This window comes from Vidua macroura, chromosome 14 (assembly GCF_024509145.1).
Source record: "Vidua macroura isolate BioBank_ID:100142 chromosome 14, ASM2450914v1, whole genome shotgun sequence".
NCBI lineage: Eukaryota > Metazoa > Chordata > Aves > Passeriformes > Viduidae > Vidua > Vidua macroura.
The window spans coordinates 1,779,811-1,791,901 of NC_071584.1; the positions used below are offsets into that span (position 1 = coordinate 1,779,811).

Below are 12,091 nucleotides of genomic sequence, written 5' to 3' on the forward strand. Positions count from 1 at the left end.
TCCAGACCAGACTAAGCCACCGTTTGGACCATATTCACAGTATTTGATGGTCTTTAACAATTAACTGAGTCTGGTTCTGCAGTCATTAGAGCCATGTTAACACATTCCCTCTGCACAGCAGGTGAACTTTTCTGCTAAAGAACTGACAAAAAGCAAGCGAAGGGCTAAAGATGCTTCACCTATTAAAACACTTAAATATGCTTAAGTAAGATTCCTTATTAACACAGCTACAAGAGGCAATAAAATAATTAAAAATCAGTAATGAAATGAAAAACAGATTGCTGTTCGCAGAAGGTGATTGGCAGTGCACTGTGATTATCTTAGCATTAATCAGCCATGTTATTCATTAGAGGAATAAGATGAATACATGACATTTTCAACCCGGACAGCTTTCCTGCCCCAGAGTTTGGAAAGTGGATCCACATGAAAACAGCTGGAATGGAGTAAAGTCAGGCAAATTGTGGGTGGTGACAGCGACCTGCTGCTCCCAGTAGTGTGATCCAGAGACCCCAAGCATTAATTTGGGCTTCCCTGGACCTCAGATCAGGATGCTCAGGTAGAGCAGACACTTGAGAACCTTCAGCCAGGGCCTTTTCCCAGCTGCCCACGGAGTCCTCACCCTGGTCAGAGCTGGGACCACCCAGAACACCCACGCTGCCTACCCCACGGCACACGTGTGCCCTCCATGTGTCCTGCCCCTGAGGTGTCAGAGAAACGGTTCAGCCTGTTTGCTGGGCTTTATAAACAAGTTTTTCAGGCAAGATTTTGACAATCAAACAAAGCAAAATGTGCTTGTTGCTGACTGCAACTGCAAAGTAGCTCCCAGGCTTCACCCTGCACCTTCATCTGTGAGGAATTCCACATCCTCCTGAAATAGAAGGAAAGAGTGGATAAACAGGAGGAACCCCCACATTTGCTTTGAAAACTTGTCCTATTTAAAACATCTGTTTTGCAAAGCAATTCCTGCACTTACGGCCCCATTGAGGCTCGGGAAGACTGAATTGCTGCACAAGATGTCCTTGTGCTGGTCTCCTGAGGGAAAAGCTGTAGAATCTGGTGTAGAGATAAATCTGTTCCCTCGATAGTGCAGTCTGACAAGTTGTTCAACAACACACACACTGGAAAATAATAGTATTTTTTGTTAAATATTCTTGTCTTCGAGCCTCTCTGCTGAGGAACTAACAACAGAGCACCTCAATTATGGGAACTACTGCTTCTGCCTATGATTTTCTCGAGATTTACTTCTCTGTACCTGCTCCTTGGCAGGAGCAAATTCACACTGGAAGCACTATGCCTCTGACAGGCAAGCCTGAAAGTCACCAGTATCTGCAGAACTTGGGAAATCCAAGTATTTGCCACTTGTCATTCTAGAGAAAAGTCTCTTTAATGACCCCCAAGCAGCTCCAGTCTCTGACATACCTGTATCCCATAACTCAAAGCCCAGCAGCTGCAGTTGCTGTTGCAGCAAAGGTATCATTCCTTCCCCACACCAAGCCAAAATTCCTCCTGCAGCCTGCCAGAGACTTGATCATTCAGATTATAGGGGACTGGTCTCAATGATCTTATGCTCCCTGGATCACCAGACAAAGAGTTTGGATGGTTGGACGGATTAAATGATCAGCCCAACAGACCACAGTGATGAGAGAAAAGAGCGTGAAGTGCTGCTGAAGAATTATTCATGGACTGTACTGAAGGTGCTGAGGACATAAATCACTGGCAGTGTTATCACAGAATCCATTAGGTTGGAAAAGACCTCTGGGATCCTCATGGAAATCATGGAGATTGCAAGTGCAAAGAACAAAGGACACATGGGCTGCAGAGCATGACCAGCAGGGAAAATCCCACCAAAACCATATTGACCATAGTGAGGCAGACAAAAAACAGAAGGGTCTGAACCATCCCAAGCCCTGAAGACTTCAACCTGGTTGAAAATGGTGGCCTGTCAAGGTTGGTTCTAATTCCTCTAGGATTGGAACAAAGACACCACAAATGGAAAGAAACAAAGGAAAAAGGAAAATGATTCCCAAGGGAGCTGCATCAAAGGGCAAAGTTGAGAATTGCTGAAGAGTGAGTTGCACAAAAAGCCAGGCTTTACCCGGACAGTAGAAAAGGCACCTCATGCATGTTTTTCTTAGTAAAAAGTACATTAAAAGCCTGGACCTAACCTCACCGTGCACTGAAGAACTATTGTCTTACGACAAAAATAGAGATCCAGGATTATTGCTCTATCCAAAGCATGTTCTGTTCTTACGTATCTGACAGCAGATGCTCGTACTGGTTTTGTTGCTTCTTGACACCCAGAATTTCAGGGCAACGTCATTCAGGCACGGATACAGAGCTAGATCATGTTTTATGCACAGACATGGCATTGCAGGCAGAAGTGGGTTTAAGTGTCTTCCAAGAATCCAAAGCATCTTCCATCCTGAGGAGCAGACAACGCTTTTTGTGGTAAACTCACTGGTAAATGTCATCCTTGCAGTTGCCCAGCAGCAAAGTCACCGTTGCTTGCTCTCTCTTTGGATCCTCACTGTCACAGCCACTCCAGAAATTCCCTTGAGGTGGCCATGCTTGGGGCTGGGATGGTGGATGGATCTCTCTCTCTGTCCAGACACAGCCCTGCTGTCCTGAAGCAGATCTTTTTTACGAGGTATTTTGAGGATGATGGAGGTCGGGAGCTTTGCTGGCTACTGAACCCACTCATCTTTCAATCTCTTTGGCCTCTCACTCATCTCACACCTCTCTGCAACCTCACACCTTCCTCCTGATGATGTTTTATTTTTAAAAATCACCTTTCCTTTCCTAACAAGTTTTCCTCTCTGGACCCAAATACCTCTCTTCAATTTGATCTGCACCTCTAGGCTGGCTGCAGCCACTTTACCATACAAAATGAAAATAAACTTTTCAATTAGCAACTAGCAATTACTGATGGAAGGCTGGAAAGGCTTGAAAAATCTTTGGGTCCAAGAAACATTATTAAAACCTTATCAGAGTGCAGGCTAAAGGGAATTTTTAGTGACATCTAAGGTGATATCTGCCTGCTTTTCATTGGAGAACTGCAGAGAATGTGCAGAGTAGCTCCCAGCTAGAATCAACTGTGGCTACAGCCAGAACACCGTCATCATTTATGATGCAGAGACCAGCAATTCATCAAGATCAGCCCAGCATTTTAGATTCTACCTGAAAAAAACCCAGGCTTTCCCATCTAAACAAATGGTTTGGCTGAGGGGGAGAAAAAAAAGAATAAACACACTGGGGGTGCCTGTCAGCAACCAGCAGCTTTTCCATGGTATGATTTCGTCCAAGTGGGATGGGAAGCATTGCTGCTGCCTACAGTGATTTTTTTTTTTTTTTTTTTTTTTTGATGTTCATGCAATCAAACCTGGAGTGAGGATCCTTGCCATCACACCAATAAAGAACATTGCTTTTGGCTGGGGAGAAGGATCTCCAGAGACCAGGGCTCAGCCTGGGCTTTCCACTGGCAGTTTTACCCTTGATACAAAAACTTTAAAATGCCAACAGTTATTCTTCTGCTTCTTCTTCCTTTTGTGGTTTCAACCACCTGGCTTGTCAATTGTTTCAAGAAGAGCTAATTAAAGGCTGAAACTGAGCCAGTGAGGCACCTCCATTGTGTAGCAAATTCACTGCTTGGAAACACTCATTGGAATAAAGATGAAAAGCAAATATGTTGACACATCGTATTCCTAACTCCCTGAAAGCCCATCACTCTTCAGGGAGCTCTCTTGAGCTGCAGAGACTGGGAGTGAGTTTGCTTCTTCAGTAAAGATCAGCGATAGCTTGAAAAAGCATCCTCAAATTTGGAGCCCTTCCTGATTCTCCAGGCTGATACCGATTGCAGCAAAGGCATGGAGAGCTCCCCCTCTGAAACATTCCTGGTCCTGCTTTGTTTTCTTGTTTGATTATCATGTGCAGGAACATTCTGTGTGCTCTTACCCTATTGTTTCAGCACTGTTAGTCTTGCGGTGCTGGGTCAGTGAATAAATTGAGGAACACGCTGCTTCTAAGATAAACTGCAGCTTTTGAGCCTTTACTGCTTTTTCCACCCAGTTCACATAATTGCCCAAGGCTGTGTGAATCCTGACTTTGTGCTGATTTGCCCATGCCTGAAAGGGACACCACGGCTTTGAGGACCTGTCCTGACTCTTCACTCATGCCAGTGACTCAGGAAAGGCTTCTCTCATCTCTAGAGGCCAGGTTAGCTTCTCTGTTCATGGTGGAAGTGGAAGGCCATCCCCTGACCCTCTGCTATGAGGGGGATCTTTTCTCCTATGTGTCTGTTGCTCAGACCACAGCTGCAAAAGCAAACAGATAGACAGAGTCCAAGGAAGACAAGAGAGAGGCATCCAACACCCAGTGATGCCTCTGTTCACCTTCTTTGACCTCCACACCAGAGAGATGACTGGCTGCTGTCTTCCCAAAAGTTGCTGCAGTTCTGTCAGGTGTTTAACATACAGCCCCACAACAATTTCCAACAACACATTAAAATGCAAAGGAGAAAAATATAAAGGCTCCAGAACCAAGAACAAGGACAAAGCTGATTTTCAAATTGATTCAATAAATATAAACAAGGAGCAGCATGCTACAGTAAGCGATTTCTCTGCACAGCCAAGATTAAATCAGTTCAGAGGGAGGGGGGCACGAGCAGGGGTAGCAGAGCCTGTCAGGATGAAGCTGCCAGAGAGGCTGATCCCGAGCTGGGGGTGAGGGGGGGGAAACGGGGGTGATGCCAGGCATTAATCTGCTGCCAGTTGGCATTTGGGATTGCTGGCTTCCCACCCACCCTCTGTGCCCAGCTCACAGAGCAGCAGCTGCTGGCAGCTGTGGGCAATGGCACCGGTGTCAGAGCTGGCCAGGGGACACGGCTCAGTGGGTGTCCCGGGGCATGTTTGGTTTTTTTGGCATGCTAGCAACAAGGAATGGGGTTGGAGGGCTGGGTTGGGTTGGGTCATTGGTTTGGGAGGGTTGGGTTGGGGTTTGGGTTTGGGTTGGAAGGAAAAGGAAGGAGACACAAGACCACCAGCGATGCAAACCCAAAGCACCCCTGGCAAACGGGCGTAGAGGGGGCAGAGGGAAGAGCCAGCAGCCATGCCTGGGTGCTCCCCCCCAGCTCAGCACACTGACCAGCCCCAGGCCATTCCTCCCCGCCCCTCAAGAACCGCTGCAGTCAGGACCTGGGCTGGGCACTCAGTGAGTAGCATCCAGCCTCCCGAGTGCTGCGGGGCTGCACGCTACCCACTGCTGTGCCTGGCACGGCTCCCTCGCGCAGCGTTTCTTCCCCACCCCTTCCAGCCTTGGCTGACCTTCATCTCCTGGGCCTCCAGCACCTTCTTGCCATCCCAGGCCCAGCTGCGCTTGGTGAAGTAGTTGACGGTGGCGAACTCGATCAGCGCCGAAAACACAAAGGCATAACAGACGGCTATGAACCAGTCCATGGCCGTCGCGTACGCCACTTTGGGTAAGGAGTTTCTGGCGCTGATGCTTAGTGTGGTCATGGTGAGCACCGTGGTGACACCTGTGGGGGCACAGCAGCACGCAGGCGTGGGGTGAGATCGTGCACTCGTTCCTGTCCCTCTCAAAACTGCTGCCACTCCCTTCACGGGAAAGCAGGAGCCACCTCCTGAGCCACATTCCTGCTGCAGTTAAGGGAGGCTCGCCCAGGACTAGTCCTTGGTGCAACTCGCAGAATAACTGAGCAGGAGGTCAGCTTCATAGAGCCATAAAACCACAGGATGGCCTGGGCTGCAAAGCACCTTAGAGACCATCTGGTTCCACCCCCCGCCACACTTTTCACTGTCCCAGGTTGCTCAAAGTTCCCTCCAGCCTGGCCTCGAACACTTCCAGGGATGGGGCAGCCACAGCTGCTCTGGGCAACAGCTTGTCCAACCCCTGCTCAAACCAGGGCCAACTTCGGGTTGCTCAGGGAATTATTCTGCTTCAGTTTTGAGTACAGTCAATGGCAAACATCTTCACCAGGATGAGATTAACCTTCCCCAAACTCCAGTGACTAGACCTCTGCTCTCCATAGGAGTCCTGGCTCACAGGGAGGCACCTGCACCGCATTCCTCTCCTGTTGGCGGGGTAAGGTGCATGATGCTACACCCAGCTCGTGTAGAATATGTCATGGAGAAGCCTCTAGTTGCTTTTGCAACAAAATAAAAATATTAAAATAACACTGAAAAGAACAGCTAGATGGTTGTGAGCCTCGGGGAGGATCAGAAACTGGCCACTCATCCAACACAGCTCTCAGGGTTTTAGAAATACTGTCTTGTGACCTGGGATCCTGGGTCCTGCTGTCAGTGGCCCAAGCTGCCGGAATAAATGTCACATTGATTTATCTTAAACAAATGATCTGTTGCAAAATGTCTTTTAAAGCTTTTTTCATTAAAGCAAGCAACCATTACCATCCATTTTCCCCAATAATGTGCTTTTCAATTAAAAATGCATTAAAAACATTATAAAAATATTGACTAATTTTCAGTTCCCTTAAGCTATACTCCTGGTAATTTAAGAGTTTCAATTCAATATTGTTGACAATACTTTCTGAGGGGCAGAAAAAAAAAAAGGAATAAACAATTTGAGTTCTCATTATTTTCTTAATAGGAAAGCAAGGCAATTTGGGAGCAAAGACATTTGTCACACAGGTAGGTTTTAATTTTTCAGTCAGCTCTTGCCTGCTCAGTCTGAGCTGCTGCTTGAGGAAACTTATTTCACTGCAATTCTCAGGATAACACAGGAGGGAATTACATATGATACCACATATCCACTCTCTGCTTGGGGACTTTTGTCCAATATCCTCTCTGTTAAATGGAATCTGCTGGGCAGTGTTACTTCCAGGATATACAATCCTGCAGCATCACACCTGCTCTGGGAGCGTGCCTGTGTAGATCCTGAACTAAAGGTCTTGACGGCAAATCACAAAGCAATTCTGTTATTAAATGCTTGTAAAAGCTATTAATATATGTGCAGTGCCAGCCTGGCACTTTGCTTGGGTGAGAGGATCTGAAAGCAGCTGAAGGAAATAATAACACTCTATTCACCATGCAGTTATGCTGCCTCAGCCCAGGAACGTGTTATGTGGAGCTGTGACCAGGGGCACATTACCAATTTCAAAAGCAGGGCTTTAAATGCCTCCCCGTGTACCTGTGCTCTGCTCTGCTCCAAAGCCAGCACAGATAAGCAGACACAGCCAAATGCATATAATTAGATGATCAATACCTTGATTACTGTTAATATTTATGGCTTGGCTTGTAGCAGAGACATGGCCAGGAGTATTTTCGCAGTGATTTGGGGGGAGCAGGCTCACTGGGAAGACACTGAAAGCTATCCTGGGGAGTGGCCAGCAGCTTAGAAATGCTGGTCAGGGCCTGGCACAGAGCTGCTCTGATGCTCAGTGATTGCCCTTCCTGTTTCCCTTTCTGCCCATGCTGAGAGGAAGCCCGGTGCTCCCAGCCTCACCGAAAACCGTGCGGGCAGGGACGGACTCCCTGTTGAGCCAGAAGGAGACCTGGGACAGGATGACAGTCATGATGCAGGGCAGGTAGGTCTGGATCACAAAGTACCCGATCTTCCTCTTGAGGTGGAAGTGCGTGGTCATGACGACGTATTCCCCTGCAGAGAGAGCCGGGAGGGATGCTGGGCCACCGAGCTCCGCAGCCCGGGGCCCGCTGGCCACTGCACACATCCACCCTGCACAGCTCCCACTTGGCAGGGGGATCTGCAGGGCTGCAGCAGGCACACACATGCCAGGTGTGTGCCCCAGCACAGCCCAGGGGGCTTTCACATCACATCACATCCTTTCAAAACACTTCTCTGAGTCTTCTTTAATTCCCTACGAAACGGGTGTGGGGCAAAGGCAAGCCAGTGTCAACAACTGGGCAATAAAATCTTTCACTGGTTTGCCCCAGGCACAAGGGGCCCCTGGGGGTCTCTCCTGACCCTGCTCCCATCCCAGGGAGCCACACTGTGGGTAAGATCCCTTAAGCCTGGGGACACCCTCACAGTGCTTTAATAGGATTGCAGGACACAGGATTTGATTTTCTCTGACAATCCTGAAAATATCCCACCTTCTCTCACTGTAACCATCTCAAAAATCCAGGCAAGTTCGGTTGTTAAAGGCCCCACCTGTGAACTGAAGAGGAAGCTGTCCCTATTTTCCCTTAACATCCTATTCCTCCCCCCAAAAGCTTTGGGTATTTTGTTGGATTACTGTGCCTTTATGTTGTGAGCGTGGCTCTGCTAAATCATTACACACAGGAGCCTTTAGCAGCTTTCTCACCACTCCAGGTTATTCATCTGTACATTTTACTACAACTTAAGTAGAGAGATGGGCCAGATATTATGACATTTAGTTCCCTGGGCTCCCCACATTTCCCCAAGGGAGGTGAAATGAGTTGTTACAGACAGACACTATTAAAATCAAGTGCACCAGAGAGGAAATATCCTCAAATGAGAGAACTACTGGTGCATACAGAGGGAAAAAATAAAAGGGAAAAAAGAAGAATTATGAGAGACACACATGAGGTAACAGAAGCTATCAGTACCTGGATTCAGAGGGGAAGGGAGGAGCAGCAGATGGGAGAGAAAGATGATTAATATTGGTCATTAATCAGAGGAAACATTTGTTTGGGATAATCTTCTATTAGTTATGATAATATTTGTGCAAGCAGATGCAGTGAAAATCACACTGAACAGTAGTTGCCTTCGCCTCCCCTGCCTGCAGTGCTTTCCTGAGGGGTTGGAAAGGAATCCAAGACAAATGAACCCTCGGCACCACAAACCAGCTGGACAATGTGGGGCAAATTTTCCACTCAGCAGATCATTTTTAGATGCTTGAGATCAGTTCTCCTAAAGACTGTGGGCAATAAAACTCTTTCAGTGGAAAGCACTAAAAAACAACCTCTTTATGCCTCTTGGTGGCTGCTGAAGATGTCACCAGCCGTATCCTCCTGGCTTAGGAAGTGCTGGGGTCCTGGACTGCCTCTCTGATTATTCCCAATTGTGGCATTCCAAGCCCATCTGATGCCAGGAGGAGCTGAGCCCATGGTGGTCCCACAAATACCTGTGCTGGATCGAACCATCTCTGTCCCAACCACATGGCCCAGCAGGTCATACTGGTTCAGGCGAGATCCACCCTTGGCTACTTCCACAGATTTATCCTTCCCCAGGGTCCAGGTGTAGATCACCTCTGTCTTTGTGTAGGCATCTGCAGAGGAGGGAGAAGAACGAGGTCTGTGCTTCTGCCTGACCTAAAATACACCAAAATTAGCCTGTAGCCAAATGAATCTTTGCTGTGCATCTCTCAGAGCCACACGGCTGAGCACAGCCAAGCATGGCCAGAGACCAAGGCAGATCAACAACTGTTAAATCAAATGAGCAGGAGCGAGCTGGGGTTTTGGAAGGGAGCTGCAGAGGGGCAGGGCTCTGTCACTGAGAGACAGGCTGTCCCTGTGACACTGTGCTGACTCTGCAAGGGCTGGCTCCAACAGGGACAGCACAGGATGGCATCCAGGAGGGCAGCACAGCACAGCCCTGCCATGCCAGGGACAGGGAAAGTCCTGCTGGCAGCAGCTGGCAGCAAAGGCTGAATGCAAATGGGGCTAAATTTTAGGTTCAAAAGTTAAAAGTCTTTACCCTCACTCAAAGGCAACCCTCTCCAAGACTCTCAGATTTGGAGGTGGTGTCCTCTCACACCTAAATGCTTTTTCCTGTTGCATCAATAAGCAGCCAGGACTCAGTTTCTTCATGCAGGAAAAGCCCCTTCTTTAGTCACATAACTCATTTTTATATAGTCTTTACAGACCTCGTGTTCAGCTCTAATTGGCTAGTAGTTTTCTTGCCACTCAGTTCATTGGTTGATAACTGGCATTTAAGCTTTCCATCAAATCTCTCTATTCTTGGGTTGTTTACACATTTTCTCCACTGTTCTCATGGGACAGATTTATTGGTTATGCAGTGCAAACTTATTTTTCTTACTAGAGTAGGTTGTTGTGTTAACTGCCTTTATTCTTATGATTTTTCCTTATGGGAACTCACAAGCTACTGCTAGCTTAGCCCGACTAGCAGGGCCTAAACCATATTTTCTAAGGCCTTTTTTTTAATAATATCTCTACCTGTCTGCAACATTTTCCCTGTGTTTGTGACCGAGCCCCTGCTCTGTCCCCACTGCCAGCCCCCCTCTCAAGAGTGCTCTTGGCTTTTCCAGTCCTATGGTTATCCAAAACTTGAGTCTCTCCAGACTGCTCGGAGCTATTTCTCCCCATAATGCCCAAAATTTCTGTCCATACCAAGTTTGCACCAGCTTTTTAAGGAAGATCAAAGTTCACTAAGCGAAGCCTTCAGTTCAGTTTTACCCACCACCTTCTCCTGGTGAAGAGCTGAAGGAATTCTTTGGCTGGGGTCAGGTCAGGCAATGTGTCAGGTCTAGTGGAGAGATGTCTCAGCTCCTGCTCTGTGCAAGACTGTGTCCTGAGAAAACCACATTTCTGTGATCTTTCTAAAACAGCCACTGTTATTGCTGCACTGTGGGTTTTGGCAAACCTGTTCCACGTTAAGCAGGGGCTGTGCAAAGCCTTGGGAGGGGTTTTGGTGATCAGCCAAGGTTTCTTAGCAGGCCAGAGTGCTGCCCAAGCTCTTCTGATGCAGGCTGGCACCTCCCACCCCATGTGCAACACTCTGCTCTTCCAACCCCTCCTTCCAGCCCTCCACATGCTTCTGGAGCCCTCCATCCTCCTTCAGAGCTTTGTACAGCTCTGCCACTGCTCTGGCACCTGATGGGCAACACCTCCTGCTCAACAGTGCCAGTCCAGCCACCGCTGCTCTCAGCCTACAAAAGGAACTTGCCCACAGTTTCACGGCCATCCTTCCTGATAATTCAGTTGTCTGGGATAATTCAGTTGTCTATCTGGTTGTCTGGGACAGAAGGGTATCTGATGTCACACAGGCATGGCATGGATGCTTGGAACACGTTAAATGCCAGGCAGCTGCTTTGGTTCAGCTCAATGCCTCGTTTGCAATGCAAAATCCAATCCAAACAGGGACAGCTCGTGGACATTTAGAGGAGCTGGTAAATTCAGCAGCATCTCCTGCTCCCCTGGTCAAGGAGAGCTGCTGTACAACTGTCCTGTGATGGCTTAGGAACAGCTCTCTGCAGTGCACATTTATCCTCCAGGGAGCAGGGGGACAGGCAGAGCCATCCCATCACCGCACTTGGCCCGAGGGATGATGCAGGTGGGCAGCTGAAGCTCTCTGGAACGCCTGATGCCCTTAATTCTCCTGCAAATTCTCTGCCTTGCCCCCTCGGGGGGCTGCTGTGGTGGCCCAGGGACAGAAGGGCACTGCTGAGTCACTTGTGGGGATCAGCAGAAAATGGTCTGTGAGGCACACACAGCCTCGTTGGAGCAGCGTGGGTCTGGCACTGCCATTGTCCTTCTAATTGCACATCTGACCCGCTTTAGGCTTCTTGAAAATGAGCAGCTTCCAGCTGTCAGTGGCTTTTTGGTGAAAACACTGGTTTAATCCCACTCCAACACAGGAGAGGTGAGCTCTAATGCTCTGTGAGTGCTTTAGAAAAAGTCACATTAATGTTAACCAGGGGCAGCTTTCTGAGCTCCTTGTCTCAAAACTCGCATCATTCAGAGGTCAAATCAGTAAAAAAAGAAGCCCAAAGGGTGTTCCAGCAGAAATACACACATTAATCTCTTTTCCTCACCAAGAAACATTATAAGCAATTAGATGTGCAGTAATCTGCCTTCCTGCAAGTCTTGTAATAATCCCAGAGTTTAGGCCTGAGGTATGAGATTTGATATCCCTCCTCACAAGGTCAATTAACATTAATAATTCATCCTTTTCTAAGGCTTGCTGTTTTACTGGCCTTAGTGATGTCTTGTGGCAATGAGTTCTACATTTAATTAGGTGCTGCCTAAGAAATAGCTGTATTTTAGTAGTTCTGAATAATCCACTTTCACGGGTACAGTTTGTCATGAGGCAGAAGAGCAGATGCACATGATAAATATGATTTTCTCTCCTGCCAATCAAACTTTTCAACTTTGTCCTCAGTTAGCTCCCAAATGGCTAC

The 12,091-nt window shown here is 47.8% G+C and overlaps 1 protein-coding gene across 2 annotated transcripts in view; it reads right to left on the minus strand.

Moving 5' to 3' along the window:
* The window catches only part of GABRA3 (gamma-aminobutyric acid type A receptor subunit alpha3), a 68,333-nt gene that overhangs the window by 2,031 nt on the left and 54,211 nt on the right, over window positions 1–12,091 (minus strand). For both annotated transcript variants that reach the window (XM_053990268.1, XM_053990267.1), the window contains exons 7-9: window positions 9,077–9,220; window positions 7,474–7,626; window positions 5,319–5,530 (exon numbers count right to left, since the gene is read on the minus strand). In XM_053990268.1, coding sequence (XP_053846243.1) covers window positions 5,319–5,530; window positions 7,474–7,626; window positions 9,077–9,220 — 509 coding nt within the window. The remainder of the gene's footprint in view (window positions 1–5,318; window positions 5,531–7,473; window positions 7,627–9,076; window positions 9,221–12,091) is intronic.